General features: G+C 41.5%; 1 protein-coding gene across 1 annotated transcript in view; it reads right to left on the minus strand.

The window, feature by feature from the left end:
* LOC124795532 (trypsin-1-like) overlaps positions 1-20,452 on the minus strand; it is a 50,340-nt gene that overhangs the window by 11,330 nt on the left and 18,558 nt on the right. Inside the window, exons 4-5 of the mRNA XM_047259604.1 lie at positions 16,486-16,648; positions 4,959-5,167 (exon numbers count right to left, since the gene is read on the minus strand). Coding sequence (XP_047115560.1) covers positions 4,959-5,167; positions 16,486-16,648 — 372 coding nt within the window. The remainder of the gene's footprint in view (positions 1-4,958; positions 5,168-16,485; positions 16,649-20,452) is intronic.

Raw genomic sequence — 20,452 nt, forward strand, 5'->3', positions numbered from 1 at the left:
GAAGCGCACCTTCGAAGGAATGATAATTAAAGGACCATCTGGTATTGAATGTAACAAATTTCAGACATTTCGGAAGAACATTTTTCAGTCTTTGGTGGAGAATATAAAAGACTGATCTGTAGACTTGTATTTACGAGGTGCGGCTAGAAAAAAACCGGACTGATGCTGGAAAAAACATTTATTTACAATTATTTACAATTTCATGTTATCTCCTTCAATGTACTCTCCTCCTCGGTCTCTACACCGCTCCATACGAATTTTCCACTGTTCATAGCAATGCTGCAGATCATTTTCGGTAAGTTCATACATTACTTCCGTCGCTTTTTCTTTTGCTGCTTCAACAGTCTCAAATCTAGTTCCTTTCAAAGCTGACTTGACTTTAGGGAAAAGAAAAAAGTCACAGGGGGCCAAATCAGGTGAGTAGGGTGGATGATCTAAGATGGGAATGTTGTGTTTTGCCAAAAACGTCTTCACTGACAACGCACTGTGAGCTGGGGCATTGTCTTGGTGAAGAAGCCATGACTTTTTTCTCCACAAATCGTTCCGTTTTCTCCGTACTCGCTCACGTAGGGTAGCCAGTACGCTAATGTAGTAATGCTGATTCACTGTTTGTCCCTCTGGTACCCAATCAATGTGCACAATCCCTTTGATGTCAAAAAAAAACAATCGTCATTGCCTTGAATTTCGATTTTGACATTCGTGCTTTTTTTTGTCGTGGAGAACCAGGAGTTTTCCAATGCATCGATTGGCGTTTAGTTTCGGGATCGTAAGTAAAAAACTACGATTCATCGCAAGTAATAACATTTTGTAAGAAGGTGGGATCACTTTCAATGTTTTCCAGGATGTCAGAACAAATCATTCTTCGGCGTTCCTTCTGTTCAATTGTGAGACACTTTGGAACCATTTTTGAACACACTTTGTTCATGTTGAAACTTTCATGAAGAATCTGCCTTAACACTTTCCTTGTCAACTCCTGTTAACTCAGACACTGCTCTGATTGTTAAACGGCGATCTTGTCGAACAAGTTTACCGATTTTTTCAATGTTTGCATCAGTTTTTGCTGACAATGGTCTGCCAGTGCGAGTGTCATCACTGGTGTCTTCGCGGCCATCTTTAAATCGTTTAAACCACTCAAACACTTGTGTTCGCGATAAACAATCATCGCCGTACACTTGTTGTAACATTACAAGCGTTTCACTTGCAGATTTTCCTAGTCTGAAACAAAATTTGATGTTAACACGCTGTTCTTTCTGTACACTCAACATTTTCCGACGCACAGACAAAACGTCAACTACTTAAAACAGACGCCACGGGCAGACTGAGTGCAGGAGGCAGATGAAACTCGAGCAGTAGGCGGAGCGAGAGTCACGTGACAGGCCACGCGACTTTCAGCCTTATTGCATTCGTTTTATTGTTTCACCAGTACTAGTCCGGTTTTTTTCTAGCCACACCTCGTATTTTCAGATGCAGCCGCATTAAATTCAGAAACATGGCCTTCATACGATTATGAACGTGTACGTTTTACGGGGACATGTCAATTCCTCGCTTATGTAAGAAGGTGAATTTTAAATTAAGTGAAAGTACATGTGTGTCACTAGGTCAAGATTTTCGAATCTATAAAGAAAATCCACAACAGATGCCCGCTTCTGTGAAAGAACTTGTGAAAGCAACCGAAATTATGTCTATATCTACAATTGAATGTGAATGCGGATTTAGTGCCATGATTCTAGCGCTGACTGATCAGAGAAATCATTTACAAATTGCGACACATTCAGATCTATTTTCATTTCAATAAATGGACCTCCTTTGCATTGCTTCGATGCAGAAAAATTTGCAGCAAGATGGATCGAGTCTCAGCACCATTGCGCAGTTCAGAAACCAACTGGCGAACCCTCGAATCTTCAACAGCAGTCTCATTCATCTCGTCTGTTCAGCTAAACTCTGTAAATTTGTGTGTTTACTGTGCAGGTAATATCTTTATAAAATAAAAAAAAAATGAAAGTTAACTAACCTTTACATGATCACTAAGAATACCCCATTAGAGCTTCGCAATTTCAGGAATAATAACTGAAATGCTTTATTTTGATACGGAAAACAAATAGCTCAAACTAGTATAATGGATCACAAGTTGCAGATAAAGGAGTGTTATTGCACGCCGCATCTGTACAGAAATTGTATTTCGCATAACAGTATCTTTCCTAGAGAAACGTGTTTCGGTTTCATTACCAATGAATCAAAATCTTACTGAGAAATTCTTGCCAAATTTTCAAACAAAATATCGTCGTCATTTTGCACGTCTCACATTAAAACATCTCTGTTGTTTAGGTATTTCTTTTTACCGATAGTCGCCTTTGTGTTTTCTTTTTCTGTAGCCTTTTTCTTTTTTCATAATAAACGCAGCGCAAACTGCCGAGCTAATAAACAGTTCCATAGCAGATAACTGCAGCAAAGAGGCAACATGTGGACACGAGAATGTGTATCTGTATTTGTGTTTTTTCCACTAACTTTTTGTGCGTGCGCTTTTGTTCACGTGCAGCTGCGATTGCGCCTGAGAAAAGAGACATCGTCTGGACATACCTTTACTCCTTCACGCTGACACAACTGAATGGATTCGGATTAAATTTGGAATGGAGGTAGGTTATACCCTGAATTAACACATAGGATTTATATTTTAATGTATATACTATATACCGGTACACGTAGTACCTCGAAGAAAACGATTTATTGACACAAAGCACGGTTTCAGAAAATATAGTTCTCGTGAAACACAAATAGCTCTTTATACTCATGAAGTAATAAGTGCTATCGACAGGGGGTGTCAAATTGATTCCATTTTTTTTAGATTTCCAGAAGGCTTTCCCTTTCGACACCGTTCCTCACAAGCGTCTTCTAACCAAACTGCGTGCCAACGGAGTATCGCCTCAGTTGTGCGACTGGATTCCTGGTTTGCTGTCAGAAAGGTCACAGTTCGTAGTAATAGACGGAAAGTCATCGAGTAAAACAAAAGTAATATCCGGCGTTCCCCAAGGAAGTGTTACAGGCCCTATATTGTTCCTGATCTATATTAACGACATAGGAGACAATCCGAGTAGCCGTCTTAGATTGCTTGCAGATGATGCTGTCATTTATCGTTTTGTAAAGTCATCAGACGATCAAAACGACTTGCAAAATGATTTGGATAAGATATCTGTATGGCGCGAAAAGAGGCAATTGACCCTGAATAAGCAAAAGTGTGAAGTTATTCACATGAGTACTAAAAGGAATCAGCTAAATTTCGATTACGCGATAAGTCACACAAATCTGAAGATTGTAAATTCAATTAAATTCTTAGGGATTACAATTACAAATAACCTAAATTGGAACGATCACTTAGATAATATTGTGGGTAGAGCAAACCAAAAACTGCGATTCATTGGCAGAACACTTAGAAGGTGCAACAACTAAAGAGACTGCTTACACCACGCTTGTCCGCCCTATTTTGGACTACTGCTGTGCAGTGTGGGATCCGCATCAGATGGGACTGACGGACGACATCGAAAAAATACAAAGAAGGGTAGCTCGTTCTGTATTATCGCGAAATAAGGGAGATAGTGTCACAGACATGATACGTGAATTGGAGTGGCAATCATTAAAACAAAGGCGTTTTTCGTTGCGACGGGATCTTCTCAATCACAAGTTTTCTCCTCCGATTGCGAAAACATTCAGTTTGCACCCACCTACATAGGGAGAAATGATCATCACGATAAAAAAAGAGAAATCAGGGCTCGCACAGAAAAATTTAAGTGCTCGTTTTTTCCGCGTGTCATTCGAGAGTGGAACGGTAGAGAGACAGCTTGGAGGTGATTCATTGAACCCTCTGCCAGGCACTTATTGTGAATAGCAGAGCAATCACGCACATGCATACGTAGATGTATATGTAATATATAAAGTGGAAACATTGATACCGTATATTTCGAAAAATTATTGACTGATTACTTCAGATTTTTATACGATACTCTAATGAACATTCGGATGGACATAGGCAATATATCTTTGTAATATATATGAGGATCAGATTACAGTGAGAAAGGGGAGGAGGTGATGCACAGAGAGAGAGCTGGATGTGAACAACGGTATGAGCTATATGATTTTATGATGTATATAATACACAGTTCCAAGAGGTAACTTTCGACTTGGCTTATACGCATAGTTAGTGAGTATCGGCAGTAACATTTATTCACAAATAACTGTTTGACCATCGATAACATCGTGGGACGATGATAGTAATTAACTATAGTAACCCACTAGCACATCCCCATGCTGGTAAAATCATTACTGTTACAGATGATTTAGTAAAGAAGGAACTTGTTTATTCTGTCTATTCCCATTTACTAATGAGATACAGATTTATCTGGCTTAAATTCTCTCTGGACGAGGAACTAGAGTGAAAAAATTTATTGTCGAAGATACAAATATGTACCATACCGTCTAGCCAGCAGAAAATGAGATTTTTTCCCGAGATTCACACAATATCATATCATCACTTGTGACAAAGGGCACGACTGTATCATATAACACATTTATCAGTCCATTTCGCTCAAGAATTGAAGCAGAAAAACTTCTTGTACGAGTAATGATTTAGGTCTATTCTTGCATCATCCCTTTCTACGTTTTATTAAATAAAACAGATTTTCACTGGAAGTGACTGTCAGCTTAGGCGATCCTCTGTAGACGAAGACAAGACATACTGTCAAAACTATGCTAAATGTAATGGAAAGACTTTTTTTCAATCGTCTGTTCATAAATATTACGATTTTCAGCTTGTTTTTCTAAGATGTTAATTCCTAACCTTAACTGTAAGTTGATAACGACCAAGAGGCAGAGTTCTGAAGCCAACAGGAAGAAAAACGTCAGAAGTTTATCATTCTGAAAATAACAGTAGTGATTCTCGCAACAAAGGTCTCTTCCTGGTAACTCACCTTTGGTGGGCATGCAGACGGTCCTCAGGTCTCCCTCTATCTTGACGGGTTCGCTGAGCCGGATGAGCGCGATGTCGTTGTTGTAGTTGCTCGAGTCGTAGTGCCGGTGCAAGCGGACCCTCATGACGCGACGCTCGATCACCTCCGTCTCCGACGGCTTGTCCCTGTCATGCTCCAACAGCCGCACGCGGATGCGTCGGTGGTCGAAACTTCCAACAATGATTGCAGAAGAAATATTATACACAGTTTCCGTACTGGTGGTGTATTTGAGATCAGTTCCATTTCTCATTTCTGCATGTATGGAAATGCACTTACAATACTTGTGTACAAGCACGGCTCTAGCCTCTGTAACAACACATATCAAATGGTTGGACTTTCACCTGAAATTTCTGTCTGTACAGCGGACATGTTAGCCGTATTGGAGACCATTTATAATGACATACAGACATTTAAACTCATGTTGATACTTACGAGCTCCTAAAGTGTTATATAGAGATTACAAATCCAAAATTCGACAAGCAGACTAACATATTTTGAATATAAGAGAGTGGTTTGAGAAGTCTGGTAAAAAATCGAGACAAAATGTTTCGTAAAACAACTCACCTTACTGAAACTTCCTGGCAGATTAAAACTGTGTACAGGACCGAGACTCGAACTCGGGACCTTTGCCTTTCGCGGGCAAGTGCTCTACCAACTGAGATACCCAAGCACAACTCACGCCCCGTCCTAACAGCTTTACTTCCGCCAGTATCTCGTCTCCTACCTTGCCCGAGAAAGGCAAAGGTCCCGATTTCGAGTCTCGGTCCGCTGCAGAGTGAAAATCTCATTCTGGAACTCACCTTACTTCTCGACTTAGTCTTCTTTGAGGGATATACGCTTGGTCCAGGAATTCCTCACCTTTTTCATTCCATCGCAAAAGTAGTTTCTTTCAAACTCTGCAAATTACTCGTTGTCTGCACCTACCACTTCCTCTTCGGAGAAAATTTATACCCAGCAAACCAAAATTTCAAGTTAGGGAGCAGGAAGAAGTCACTTGGTGGTGTCTGGTGAATAGGGTGGATGAGGAAGCAATTCAAAGCTCAATTCGTGCTCTTCCACCACTGATGTCTTGGATGATGCATGATGCATTATCCAAGGTAAAGAGCACTTTTTGCCTGTCAGCCTTCGCCTTTTTTTAGTCAACACAAGTTTCAGTCAATCCGACAACGAAGCATACTAGGGTCCAGTTATGGTTCTGCCTTTTTCCAAGTAATATGCCAGGATTATTCGTTAAGAGCTCCAAAACACGGTGCCTATCACCTTACCAGCTGACAAAATGGTCTTTGCCTCCTTCGGTGCACTCTCACCAGCGTTTGGATGTAGTTTTGACTGCCGCTTTCACTCTGCTGTGTAATGATGGATCCAGGTTTCGTCAACAGTCAGAAATCGGCGCCAAAAGTATTGCGGACTGCGATTAAACATCGCCAGACATTGTGTTGAAATGTTGTGTCGGCTGCACTTTTTGTCAAATGTGAGCAATCGCGGCACCCACCTCACACAGCTTTTTCATAGCCAATTCTCCGTGCAGGAAATTATGCAATCGCTCAGCTGAGATGCTTACAGTCTCAGCAATCTCACGAATTTTTATTCGGCGGTCTTGCATTACATTATCATGGATTTTGTCAGTGGTTTCCTTTGTGGTAACCTCAGTTTTACGTTCAGAGCTTGCTTCGTTTTCGGTGCTTGTCTGACCATGAATAAATTCGTTAATACAAAAGTAAATGGTCTTCATCTGACGGTGTGAACGTCATCCGATTCTGTTTCGATTTGTGTGGCAGTCCAACACTTCAAAATGGAAATGTTTAGTAACAGCGCGAAACTCGGTTTTCTCCATTTTCAATCGCAGTCGACACACTGACCAATTCAGACGTCTGTGTAAGATGAACTGTACGCTGTACATTGTTGAAATTCATTGTACTATCCTTGGAATAATTAAGCTTACCAACCACGAAGGCGAAACAAAAATTTTCCATTCTTTCACGGATATTTACCAGGCATGTCAAACCACTATTGTATATGGAAACCTTCATTGAAGCAAGTAGAAATGACATGAACGTGCAGTTGCTACAGAGAAGAGGACATTATGAAGTTCAGAGTAATTAAATTAGTAGCAACGAGGAGCATTATGGAAAACTTCGTCCAACATTGTTCCCTCACACTGATTTCAAACCTGCAATAAGAAAGTTGTTCACCACGACTGGACCGTGAAAGGCATGTAGCTCAACAATGTAAGGACAGACACCTAGTAGTCATACAACCGGACATCTCTCCTCTATCGTGTGAAGCTAAGTAAACGTCATGTACATCCACATTCATATGAGGCTGGGACACGGGTGTTACTCCACACATGTACACGGAATAAAAATTAAAAATTCTAGTTTCTGGACGTTGCGATCAGCATAAAACTGACGTGGCCGATCTGAACCATGTCATACTGATACGCACTAGGACAAAGAAGCACAATAAGTACTGTACAGGAAAATGGTTGCAAGGGGTTTTCCCCTTCTTACGGGTGTTGCTTCCTTACTCTATAGACATAAACAAGTACAGTCAGATGGCGGAATACTTAAAAGAAACTATTGTATAGACTTAACCTTTTATAGGTTTGTGGTTGATATTTTACTGAAGGTTCAATACTCTATAGAAGGTACAATATCTCTGTAATCTGGTGGCTGTAAACGACCCTGTCGCATTTAGCTACTGATTGGGAACGATAAGTAGACAACAAATCAACCACAATGAGCTTTCATTGTTTTGTCAGCATGTGATAGCACTCATTGCACTTTGTGGTCGATAAAGTAACCACAAAGGAGTCGTAGTTTTCAGCGCATGGACTGAGAAGTAATTTTGCTAGCAAGTCTTTACATCTACGTAATTAAGTGGCCTTATTACGATTTTAAAGTGTAATGTAGATATGTTGACAGTATTCTGCATCCATTGTGTGTGTGTGTGTGTGTGTGTGTGTGTGTGTGTGTGACAATAGGTACACAACTGAACTTCCCAGGAGTTCAGGTAATATTTCGGCTGTAAACAAATATATCTGTGCAGATTATATAATGTTCATGTGATACCTCAGCATTTACTTTAGACTTTTATCAAATAGTTTCTAAAAAAAAAAGCATTCCGCTCAGATGAAATAGGCAGTTCTACAGAAGCTGACTTCCACGTTAGTATAGCAAGGTCAGCTTTTCGTAAATAGTGAGTTGCATAGTATACAGAAAGCAGAAGGAGATGTTTTCAGTGCATGGACTCCTCGAATTTTGCTTGTAGGTCTCTACACTTACAAAATTAAATCGATTTATTATGATACTGCGGTATAATATCGCTACGTTTACAATAATTTACTGTAATTTCCCTGTATCTAGTGCAAATCACTATGAAGTGAATTTTATCTCGTATCAACAGAAATTCCTAATCGTAATTTCCAATGAATTTATCGTAATATTTCAGTTGCACGCAAATGAATCTGCACAAGTTGTTTTATGTTATTACGATACCTCATTAGAGGGGTATACTTGACGCTTTTAACGGACAGTTTCAACATTATAGTATTGCACTCAGTTAATAGTTTTTATCTGCATTCTTGCTTCAAAACCATACGTTTACATAGTTTTACAACAATTACAGAGTCGTAATATAAATAGTACTTTTTACAGTTTTGGTCATAATGCCATTGGGAAAATCAGGCTTGAACCCTTCATACATAGAACGGCTTCTCTCGGAAGATGTGTTTGACGACATCGGTTCCAATTCTGTGTATGGAGGAGGCTCAGATGCAGAGGATGTTCTAGTAGGAACTTCCAGAGGCAGCAGTGATCACCAAAGGGAACTGAGCTATGTTGAAGTTCAGTCAAGCAACGAAGGAATTTAAAATACATTTCTGGTTCAGAATCAGATTCTGGAATCTAATATGTGCGTAGTTACTCCATATCAGCTGAAGTTTTCTAAACAGGCAATTAATCCATGTCTATATAACACTCAAACATTTTGCCTTCCATTTTGGTCTAGAATTCCAGTGAATCTGCATTCCCTTCTAGGTGTGATGGATGAAAATTTTCTATTACTTCATTGATGAAACACAGTAAATGCATATATACTTTATGAGGAGACTAGCTTTCTTGCTGAGAATACTAAACCCCTGTCACATCTAAAATTTATAAATATTCTGGCCAATGAACTAATTGCAAATTTCTGCTCAAAAACAAAAATGCGACCAACACCCAGCACTAAAATAATAATTAATAGGTTAAAATTTCAGGAAAAGGCTACAAGATTCTAAGGGATGCTATTCAGAAATGTGACTGAACATTGTGCCTACAGCAGGTACATGAAGGAGTGTTCATTTTGCAGCAAACCTAAATGGCATGCACTTCTTGCAGTGTAGCTTTGTGTATGCAACACTCTGGACTCATTCACCAGCAGAACTAAGCAACAGAATAATTCTGGTTTATGATTTATAATTTTGTGTGTATACATTTTGTAAGCTGTTTCATGTATGTATATGAACTAACAGAAGATTACAACAAATAAAATTTTAATTTCTTCTGCTTACTTCTCTTTTAATAAAAGACCCCATTTTCTCAAAGTGGTTAAATTATTGAACGCAAAATAGCACTGTCACAGAATGGATTATGGTCGATATTTTGCCAAATTTAAAAATTTGTAATAATTAGTACTATACGATTTTTCCAGTTTTAAATATTTTTATCCAACTGGGTCTGAGGGTATGATAGGTAACACTCAGTCCACGTGGCTCAAATAACCTTACAGACAGCCTGGTTAGACTAATGCGTCGTATTCACAGGCCTCAGCAAGGGTGGGAGGTTGTGGGGGGGGGGGGGGGGGCGATGGAGCAAGGGGGAGTACTTGCCCCCCCCCCCCCCATATAATCCGGAGTAAAGAGTTCTTATTCATGACAGAATTCTCATACACTTCTAGTAGGGATTTCCTGTGATTCAGCAACAGCCCGTTGTAGCATTTTGTGACATTGCCGAGAGAAAGTGCTATAGCAGTGGCCGTGCAGTTCAAGGCGCTACAGTCTGGAACCGAGCGACTGCTACGGTCGCAGGTTCGAATCCTGCCTCGGGCATTGATATGTGTGATGTCCTTAGGTTAGTTAGGTTTAATTAGTTCTAAGTTCTAGGCGACTGATGACCTCAGAAGTTAAGTCGCATATTGCTCAGAGCCATTTGAACCATAGGGTGATCTACTGTGCTCTTAGCCACAATTTGGCAGTGGCCCTTCATCCTGGTGGACATCTGGTTGGTAGTCATACCACAATAAAAAGCTGTGCATTGATTGCAGCAGAGCTATTAAATGACATGGCTGCTTTCACAGGTGGCCCAGACTGTGATGGGGTAAGAGAAGCCTGTGGCAAGACTGGAATGGGAAGTGTTGAGTGGGTGGATTGGGCAGATTTTGCATCTGTGTCTTCCACAGGGATATGATCCTTAAGGTAAGGGCTTGGGACTGGGAGTGGCATAGGGATGGACTAGGATGTTGTGAAGGTTGGGTGGGCGATGGAACACCACTTTAGGAGTGGTAGGAAGTATCTCAGGTAGGATGTCCCTCACTTCAGGGCATGATAATAGATAATCAGATCCCCAACAATGGATGTAGTTCAGTTGTTCCAGTTGAGGGTAGTACTGGCTCTTGGGGGTGGCGGGAGGACCGTAGATGTAAGGGATATGGCACACGGAATCTGTTTGTGGACTAGGTCGGGGATAGAGCCTGTCTGTGAAGGCCTTGGTGAGACCCCAGCTCTCTGCCTTACAGCGTCCTGATGCTGCGCCTGTTCGCAGTCTAGCCCCTGCACATTCACCAGACAGCGTTTGACTCTCTCCCCACCCATACATTACTACCTCCTCCCCCTCTCCAACCCCCTCCAGATTGCTGCTTGCATCCCAGGTGATAGTTGCACTTGATGCTGGAGTTGGCAGTCATGTTTGTGAGAGATGTGCTCGCTTGGGTGCGTGAATGGTGTGTGTCTCTCTTTTACTGATGAAGCCATTATGTAAGTGTCTTTTAAATGAGCTTGTCTGTAACTTGATGTGTCTTTTTTACAGTAAGTAGCAATCTGTCTTTTCCTACATTGGTGATATTCCCGCCTGGAGTTTCCATCGTCTGACGTCTAAGAGTGCGTTACACTATTTCACAGTGCTAGAAGAAAGTGTAGCTTGGTTGAAAAACATCGGTGAGTTAGTTTAGTGTATTATGTTTACTTAACAACAAGTGGACGTTTCTGCCAGGTCCATACATTCAGATTCGAAATGAGGCCAATCCTGTGGATCTCTGTTGGCTTTAGCCAGAAACGATGATCATATTTTTCAGGGCTGGTGTAGCCCGCCAGGAGTAAGCGATTGTTGTGTTAAACAGTAAAAAGTTGTGCTGCAAAGCTGTCAGGTTTTCCCTCTCTGGAAAGTTTTCTAGTAGTCCTTTCTCTTTTGTAAAGACGTCTACGTCCGACACACATCTTCAGATATTCTCGATTTGGTTTCGGGTGATGAAGTCTTTGTAAGTAAACTGCCTATTGGCTTCTGTCTCGGGTTCTTCGGCCGACGTTCATCTAATGATTTTTCTGACGTTTCGCAAGCACGAGTGGCTGTCATTCTCAAAGCTTCACCCTCCCTTGCCGGTGGTGAACTGGAGCCGAGCTCGCGGCTGCAGACTGTGTGTACCTGGCGCGCCAACGTCCGAGGGCTTCTCCGCGGTCATTTCCGGTGCGGTTCTCCTCTTGCTACCCGCGACGGTCGTTCGCAGCAGTACGGGAAGCCAGGATCCGTTTACCTTAAGGCTTTCCTCTTTCTTGTTGAAACTGTTCGCGTGTTTTTGTATTTCTACAGCTTCTCTGAACAAGCGCGTGTGATAGTGCTTCTCTACAGCCAGAACTTCCGTGTCGGCGAATTTTATTACGTGGTCGGTCTCATTCAGCGCGTGCTCTGCCACGGCCGATTTCTCCACCTGCCCGAACCTGTAATGTCACTTATGCTCTTTGATCCTGGTGTTAATTGATCGTCTAGTCATTCCGACATAAACTTTCCCGCATGTGCGTGGTATACGGTATATTCCCGACATTGCAAGTGGGTCTCTTTTCTCCTTCGCCGATCTAAGACACTCTTTGATCTTCCTTGTCGGTTTGAAAATCGTCTTTACGCCATGTTTGCGCAATATAGGCCGATTCTGTCCGTCACTCTGGGAATGTATGGCAGAAAGGCCGTACCCGACATTTCTTTTTCTGGTTCCTTACTTCGCTGAGTGTTTGGCTCTGTTACACTTCTAATGTAATTTGTGGGGTACCCATTGCTCCTCAGAACAGTTTCCAGGTATTGCATTTCTCGTTTGAGGTGTTGCGGCTCACATATTCGTCCTGCTCTCATTACGAGCGTACTAATCATGCCTCTTTTCTGGCTCGGGTGGTGGTTTGACGTTGGCGTGCCAGGTACATATAGTCTGCGGCCACGAGCTCGGCTCCAGTTCACCACCGGCAAGGGAGGGTGAAGCTTTGAGAATGACAGCCACTCGTGCTGGCGAAACGTCAGAAAAATTATTAGATGAACGTCGGCCGAAGAACCCGAGACAGAAGCCAATAGCTAGTTTGTCAACAAGTGGCCACGAAAGCCTTAACAATTTTGTCTTTGTAAGTAGCTCCCAATATTTTTAGTTGTTTTTTACAGATTTTATCAACTCACAATACTGATTAGTTCACTCTGCAATTTTCTGGAAGTATCGGACATCTGGGCGTGCACTGAATGGTTTATTGAAACTGCTCACAAGAAATTTAGTAAGCAGTGACACATATACTTGATAATTTATGACTCGACGAAGCTAAGTGTTGCCTGAGCCAAAGCGGCTCAAACATATTATGACATTGATAACTTCTTATCCGAAGCAGTAGTGTGGTACGATTTTTGGTCTATGAGAGCACAAATGCCTATAAATATATCAATCACTGATATTACTGATAAACATACTCAGTTTTTCCCTACTATAAAAAGACTTAATTGCTCTTACATTACCCGAAACTACACGCATAACTGAATGATCTTTTAGTACTTTCAAATAAATCTTTGCAATTTAGTCTTCGAAATCCTTTACAATACAGAGCACGGAGTTTCGTGGATTCGGACCTCATATGCCGACTTCTCTGAATAAACATACCGGACAAAAAATTTGTCGTCCCGCTAGATATCCCATTAATACAGCGCAACACCGTCTCTAGCATTTCTAACGGCCTTAGTTAAGCAAGAAAGAGAATTGTGTGAATGTTGATTGCTATGTTTCACCGGCTGTCCCAAAATATAGTATGAGACGTCTTCTGTGGCATTGAGATCGGCTCACTTAGCGCGTGAGACGAGATAGGATGAGGTGCCAGACTGTTATTCAAACCAGGAATGTTTGCGTGCAGTCCTGTGAATACGACTGTTGTCAACTTGGAAGACAAAACGTGTCCACCGCATCCTCTTCACGAAGTTGTAGAAGTAACGGCAATACTTTTTCTACATTGTGTTACGAGAACAATAACTGAACCGAAAATGCATATTTCTGATGCCTTCGTGTCGGTGAGTCCTCTTATGCTTTAGAATGCGTAGCGTAAAGTGATTATCCCTTAGATATTGTCTGTGTGACCAAGGACAGCCATATAGAACAGTTGTGAAGAATGTAAAAAAAATAAAGAAAGTGGACTTTCTTTTACATTCTCCGAAATTCTTACCAGTGTATCGCTATGCATTATGTAATTATAGACGTTTGTAATTGTTGTATCCATTTTGAACTGCCCTGTACATCACATCTGCTGAAACCGGATCCACCGTAACGACGTATCTCCCGTCATTTCTTGTTAGAAATGATGCCTTTTCCTTTATGTAGTTCTATATAGTGCTGTAACCAAATGGGTCTGAGCACTATGGGACTTAACATCTGAGATCATCAGTCCCCTAGAACTTAGAACTACTTAAACCTAACTAACCTAAGGACATCACACACATCCATGCCCGAGGCAGGATTAGAATCTGCGACTGTAGCAGTCGCGCGGTTCCGGACTGAAGCGCCTAGAACCACTCGGCCACAGCGGTCGGCAGTGCTGTAACACCTGCTTGTGTCCACTACTCCACATTTTAGAGAAAAGTTGGTATCGCTTTGTCCAATTGTTGGTATAACCCCAATGATAACCCAGTAACAATCATACTTTCTGTTTACTTTTCGATATAGGCTGTATGAAAAATATACGCCACAAATTACACGACACATTCTTCACACGTAGACGAAGAAATTTTGTTATATGAACGTAGGTCTGGAAACGCTTTGTTTCCATGTGGAAACTCATATCCTCCAACGAATTTCAACGAGATCAGATTGTAAATTTTCACATTCGTTAGGTATGTGAAGACGTCAATCCTCACGCAACTGTTGAAGCAAGTCATAAACAAAGATATTTTGTCAATCTTTGGTAGGGCCTCATTTTCTTCTACTCAGGTTCAACGGACAAAGTTACGATAATTTTGTAGAGAATGTTCTACCTGATCTGTTAGTGTTCTACCTGATCTGTTAGTAGATGTGCCTTTAGCTATGCGACCAAACATGTATTTCATGCACGATGGAGCAACTTCTCATTTCAGTGTTAACTTCCTTCGGCTTATAAGTAACAGATTCGGTGACGGATGGATAGGTAGAGATGGACCAACTGCCTTGCCTCCATGCTCTCCGAACCTAAACCCAATGGACTTTTATTTGTGGGGCCTTTCAAAGCTCTTGTTTGTGGAACCTCAGTACCAGATAATCAGAGTCTCCGTGCCTGTATTGTGGATGGCTGCGAAACCATAAACAGTCCTCCAGGGATACATCAGCGCATTCGAGATTCGCTGTGACGACGGGTATCAGTGCGCTCGGAGGGCATATTGAACATCTCTTGTGAGAAAGAATCGCATGTGGTATGCTGGTACGTTCTGTTCGTGTGTGTTTCGCATGTTTAATGAGTTGGAGGAAATGAGTTGTAACATGGAAACAAAGCGTTACCAGACCCATGTTCATATAATACTCGTATAATTTCTTCGTCTACGTGTGAGGAAAATTTCCGCAATTTGTGACGTACAGGGTGACATACGGGAGATGGACGGTTTTGAACTGCGTAGTACTGAGGGCGCGGTGGTGGGAGGTGGCCGTGTTGGGGATAGTTCTGATCCACACAAGACGCCATTTCATTTACTCACTCACTATGGAGCAGTGGGACTTGCAACGTCGAGTGTTTGTCTATGAGAGTTTCGTGAAAAGTGGTGAGTCTATTATTGCTATGCAGCGATTGTTTCATGCGCGGTTTAATGTTGGTCGACATGGAGCTGTTCCGAGCCGTACCACAATCCTCAGATGAGTGGAAAACTTCAGATACTGGATAAGAACCATCCTGGCCCGAGACGCATAGTAACGACGCCAGGAAATGTTGAAAGGGTAAGGCAAGCGGCAGTCAGAAGCCCAGGACGGTCAGTTAGACGTCATGCTAGTGAGTTACGAATTAATCGTGAATCGGTTAGATGAATTTTGCATAAAGAATTAAAATTCCATCCCTACAAAATGCTCATTGTCTAACAACTAAAGGAAACTGATTTTGCTGTACGAGAAGACTTCGCTTACAGAATGCAAGTGATTTTGGGATCGAATGAAAATGAAATTTTATTGATGAGCGATGAAGCTCATTTTCATTTAAACGGGACTGTGAATAAGCAAAACCTATATTAGTGGGCTCCAGAGCATCCACACCTTATCTACCAGCGTCCTCTACACTCAGAAAAAGTAACAGTCTGGTGTGCTCTTGGCTCTGTTGGCATAATTGAAGAGAATGGGGCCACAGATGCTGTTAATTCGGTTCGTTACAATCGTATGCTTGAAACATTCTTGAAACCAGAACCAAGAAGACGACTAATCCCTTTAAAACGCGTTTGGTTCCAGCAGGATGGGGCAACATCGCACACCGCAAACACGTCAATGAACGTTCTTAGACGCATGTTTCCTGGCCGGATTATCTCACGTTTTGGCAATGTTCCTTGGCCTCCCGGGTCTCCCGACTTGTCAGAAAGTGACTTTTTTCTGTGGGGGTACCTGAAGAACTGTGTTTATAACCACAAACCACGAAGAATACAATCATTCAAGAAATTGCTGCCATCCCTGCAGAGATTTTAGTCCGTGTGATGGAGGGTTTTGCGAAGAGACTCGAGTCCTGCATTCGAAATGATGGATCACCTTGACGGCATTATTTTTTCACAAATACCTTTGTTAACTAAAATGGCAAATAATGAGCTTCGATTTTGTGCAAATAAACATGCATTAATTTTAAAGTTGGCTGAGTATTATTTCATTAAGAACCGTCCGTCTCCCGTGTGCCACCCTGTACATTTCCGTGTCACCCTGCATATTCTCCGCGTTACAGTGGGTGCATCGTGTCTGCCCTGTTCTCGGCTGCAGAGGCTGGTGAAGTGGGAAGAGAGCGAGGAGCACTCACCCGTAGAGACAGTGTGCGGCGGTGAGCACGTACTTGTCGCTGATGAGCGACCCGCCGCAGTAGAAGGTGCGGCCGTACATGAGCATCGCCATCCACGGGTACTGCTTCACCTTGGTCACCGTGCCGCCCACGATGCGCCTGCGCTCGTTCGCCATACCGCAAGCTGCCGGAAGATTACAAACCAGTGTAGCGTGTAAGCAGACACGACAAAATTACGTGAAAGTAAGATTTATTTATTGTTATGAGCTCGAAAAAAGTTAGCATTCATTAGTGCTATGATGGATAATATCGGTTTATGGCTGATAATTTATGCCATACAAAAGACACAGATTTAGAGAAAGCATATACTGCCTTTTTCTTCTTATTAAATACCTACTATCCTAATGTAAAGTTAGTGCTACACCTAAATTAAGATCTTAACGAACCCACTACTGGAACCATGGTTGAGCTGCTTTTTCTTATCTCTCATGATCATCCCTTCATTAACACTTATGCAATTTCCAGGGGATTCATTGCGCCCTACGTGACTTCTTACAAGGCGCAGATCCGAACATTTTAGTAAAAATATTCGTATTTTTCCTTATACCAGTTCCAAAATTTCTCAGATAACTTTCAGAGAATAAAGTAGCATGACCGCTAAGGGTCTCGAAAATGGCAATGAAGTCTGGAAGTTACACGCTTTGTTTAACACAAGATACTTTGCAGTTGCTTGCGTGATTGTTATTCACGTGGGATGGACTTAAAATGTGACCATACGCGGGGAAAATTTCAGTTAGGAAAAGACTCCCTGCAAAGGCTAACCGTACCCGCCGTCGAAAGCAAATCAGACACGATTTGTGAGTTAAAAAGACTTATATAACCTGCAAACCAGTGCCAGTTGAGTAAGGAACGTAGAAAGGGAAATACTTTCCGCTAAGAAAGAAGAAAAAAAAAACACTGCCTTCTCAAACGGAGGCGGAAACGACTGAAGAAAAAAGCATTCCACTCATTAACAAGCTCATGCAGTCGTAGTCTACAGAGATGGGTTCACAATCCTAATGCTAAATGAAGTATTGAGAATGATATGATCACAATTTGTTGCATTATACGTAGTTCTTAAATAAATTACATCACATATGATATACTTCGGGAATTTTCAGACGAATGCTTTCTGAAATTTCTTAGAAGATATTCTAAAACGATCTACTAGCACTAGTCTAAACAATTTATTTTATTTATTGTTTGGGAATAAGCCCGTTACGATTACACAAAGTACCCCATTACCCCCTATGTATTACATAGATGTTGATGAATTGTTATTTCTTAATGTTGCAGGTGCTGATTTATTTGTAAATCGTGGCTGATGAGTCTACTTACACCATGGAGAAAGGGATGGCAGTGAGCACGTTGGCTCACGGACCACCCCAAACAGTAATTCAGAGATATTCAGCATGATTTCATTGTATAGTTTCAGGAACCTATCCACCAAAACCAACAATTTTACGGTGGGAGAAATAGCTCTTTATAACTGGTTCCATGAAAGATAAGCCCTGTTCAGGACCACCACCAATACGACTGAAAATATGTGTGGAGGCTGCAGCATCTGTCGAACGTTCGCCAAAAAAGTTCATTTGTAGACGGTCACAGGAGCTGGGATTTCCATACTAGACATTAAAAAAATATATGAAGAATAATTTGAAATATGAATTCATCTGTGGTACGTTAAAAGTGAGGGTGACGTTAATTTATATTTCGGAGTGTTGGGTAAAGGTGGGGAGGCGGTAGCAAACTGTGCCCCTTCCCTTCATCCCTCCACAGGACTGAGCCCTGGATCCGCGCCTGCTTGTTACTCGCACTCCCATTCTGTTCTCTATCTCATCGATCCATCCTTCCATTATGTTGACCTCTAGGTCTTATCATGAGGAATGTACCTCTGAATATCCTCCGGCCATCAGCCATATATCGTCTGGGTACATGCCCAACACATTTCAGCTTCTTAGCAGTCACTAACATGTACTTCACTTCTGTCTTTTATCTTACCCGTTTCTTTGCTTTTGTATTCCTTCTTGTTATGCTCGACATGCATCTTTCCATTGCTCGTTGTGCGACCTTCAGTTCTGAACTGTTTGTGTTTTCAATGTTCATGATTCACATCCGTAAGTCAGTAAGGACAATATGCACTGTTTATAGACCTTCCTTTCAAGGCTCAATAGAAATTTACTTCTGAATACAGCATTTAGTTTCCCAAATGAAGACAACGCCATTTACACTCCACTGTTTTTAGTTGACCTCAGTATAAAAATTGGCAACTGCTTATTTTCATCATCAGATCTTCCAGTTTTCCTATCAGCATACTTATTTTACATATTTTTGTTGTTACTGTATTCAATATTCGGGCCTACCATCATACTTGCCCTTTACAGTATCTCCATCCTTTGCTGAAGTTCTTCTGAATCCGAAGCAAGCAAAACAATGTCATCAGCAGATAATAGTGGGTCCATGTAAGGTTCATTTACGTGTATTTCTGTTTCACCCAAATTTAATGATCTGAGGACGTCTTTTAACTGCAGAAAATAGTTTTGGTGAAATGGATGCACCTTGCCTGACTTTTTCCTCAGTTCTGGCTTTTCTCTCTTGATGTAATTAAATAGGAGCTTCATCCTTCTTGTTAAGAAAAAGATGAAGATGTAATCTAACGCTTGGCTCTCAAGTGCTGCCATCACAAGTTTTCTCGTGAATGTAGACAATCAATTGCTATATACCCATTTTTTCCCTAATTGAAGTCTAATTTTTTTCCAAAACGATTAGTATGTATTTTTGTAGAAATCTCGTATGCCACCGACAAAAGACTAACTGTCCTGTAGTTCTTAATACTTCCCATATTCCATTTCTTGCGGACAATAACAATTTGTACAGTGTGATGACTACTAGGCATCGTTCTCTTCAGCTAACATTCCTTGAATAACTGCTAGTTTTGCTTCCACCATCTCTGCTCTTGTTTTTGTTTCTCTTGTTGTCTCGCCGTTCCCAGGGCTTTCTCCTCTTTCCTTGAGCCGAAATTTTTTCTCTTATTCTCTGGCAGTACTTCCGAACTGCACATTTTCTCGTAGTTTATTACCTGAGTGTTCATTTCTTAGCTACACTATACAGAATTTTGAAGTAATCTTCAAACGCCCTTGGTATAGTCTCCCAGTCTGTTACAACAGTGCCGTTCAACATTCCTTACAAACTACTCATTTTATCTATAACATGTCATTCCACTCACAATGACTTTGATCTGCAAAATGACAGACTTGTGTTGATCATAAATATTTGTAGCAACGAACATTTCTATGAATGAACTGACCAGCTTGGTTTTCTGACCTGAAAAAATGTAGTATCTCTGTGATAACTTCTGGAAGCATTTCACTTCTCGCAGTCTTCTTCTCACACTATTCGTGTTAAGAGAAACTTTGCAGTGATAGTGCCATTCTCTTTCTACAGAGCACAATTGTTAAAGCATCAAACATCGCTGGGGGGGAAGGCCTTTATACAGAAGCTATCTGCACTACATCCGACATATTTTGGAAATCAACGTAGAAGTAAAATAAATTCATTATTTGGAACTATGTGTATATGTATTTCCTTCATTCAGTGTTGTGTCACTTTGGCTACTCATCATGACCAACGAAACATAAATTTTTGACTTTTGTTATTTCCCATGTGTGGAAACCAGTGTAGACGACAGTATCTTCTGTGGGTACATGAGAGAGGCGAGACTTTAATTTACCTTGGCGAGTATATACACTCCTGGAAATGGAAAAAGGAATACATTGACACCGGTGTGTCAGACCCACCATACTTGCTCCGGACACTGCGAGAGGGCTGTACAAGCAATGATCACACGCACGGCACAGCGGACACACCAGGAACCGCGGTGTTGGCCGTCGAATGGCGCTAGCTGCGCAACATTTGTGCACCGCCGCCGTCAGTGTCAGCCAGTTTGCCG

The sequence above is a fragment of the Schistocerca piceifrons genome, chromosome 4 (genome assembly GCF_021461385.2).
Source record: "Schistocerca piceifrons isolate TAMUIC-IGC-003096 chromosome 4, iqSchPice1.1, whole genome shotgun sequence".
Taxonomy (NCBI): Eukaryota; Metazoa; Arthropoda; class Insecta; order Orthoptera; family Acrididae; genus Schistocerca; species Schistocerca piceifrons.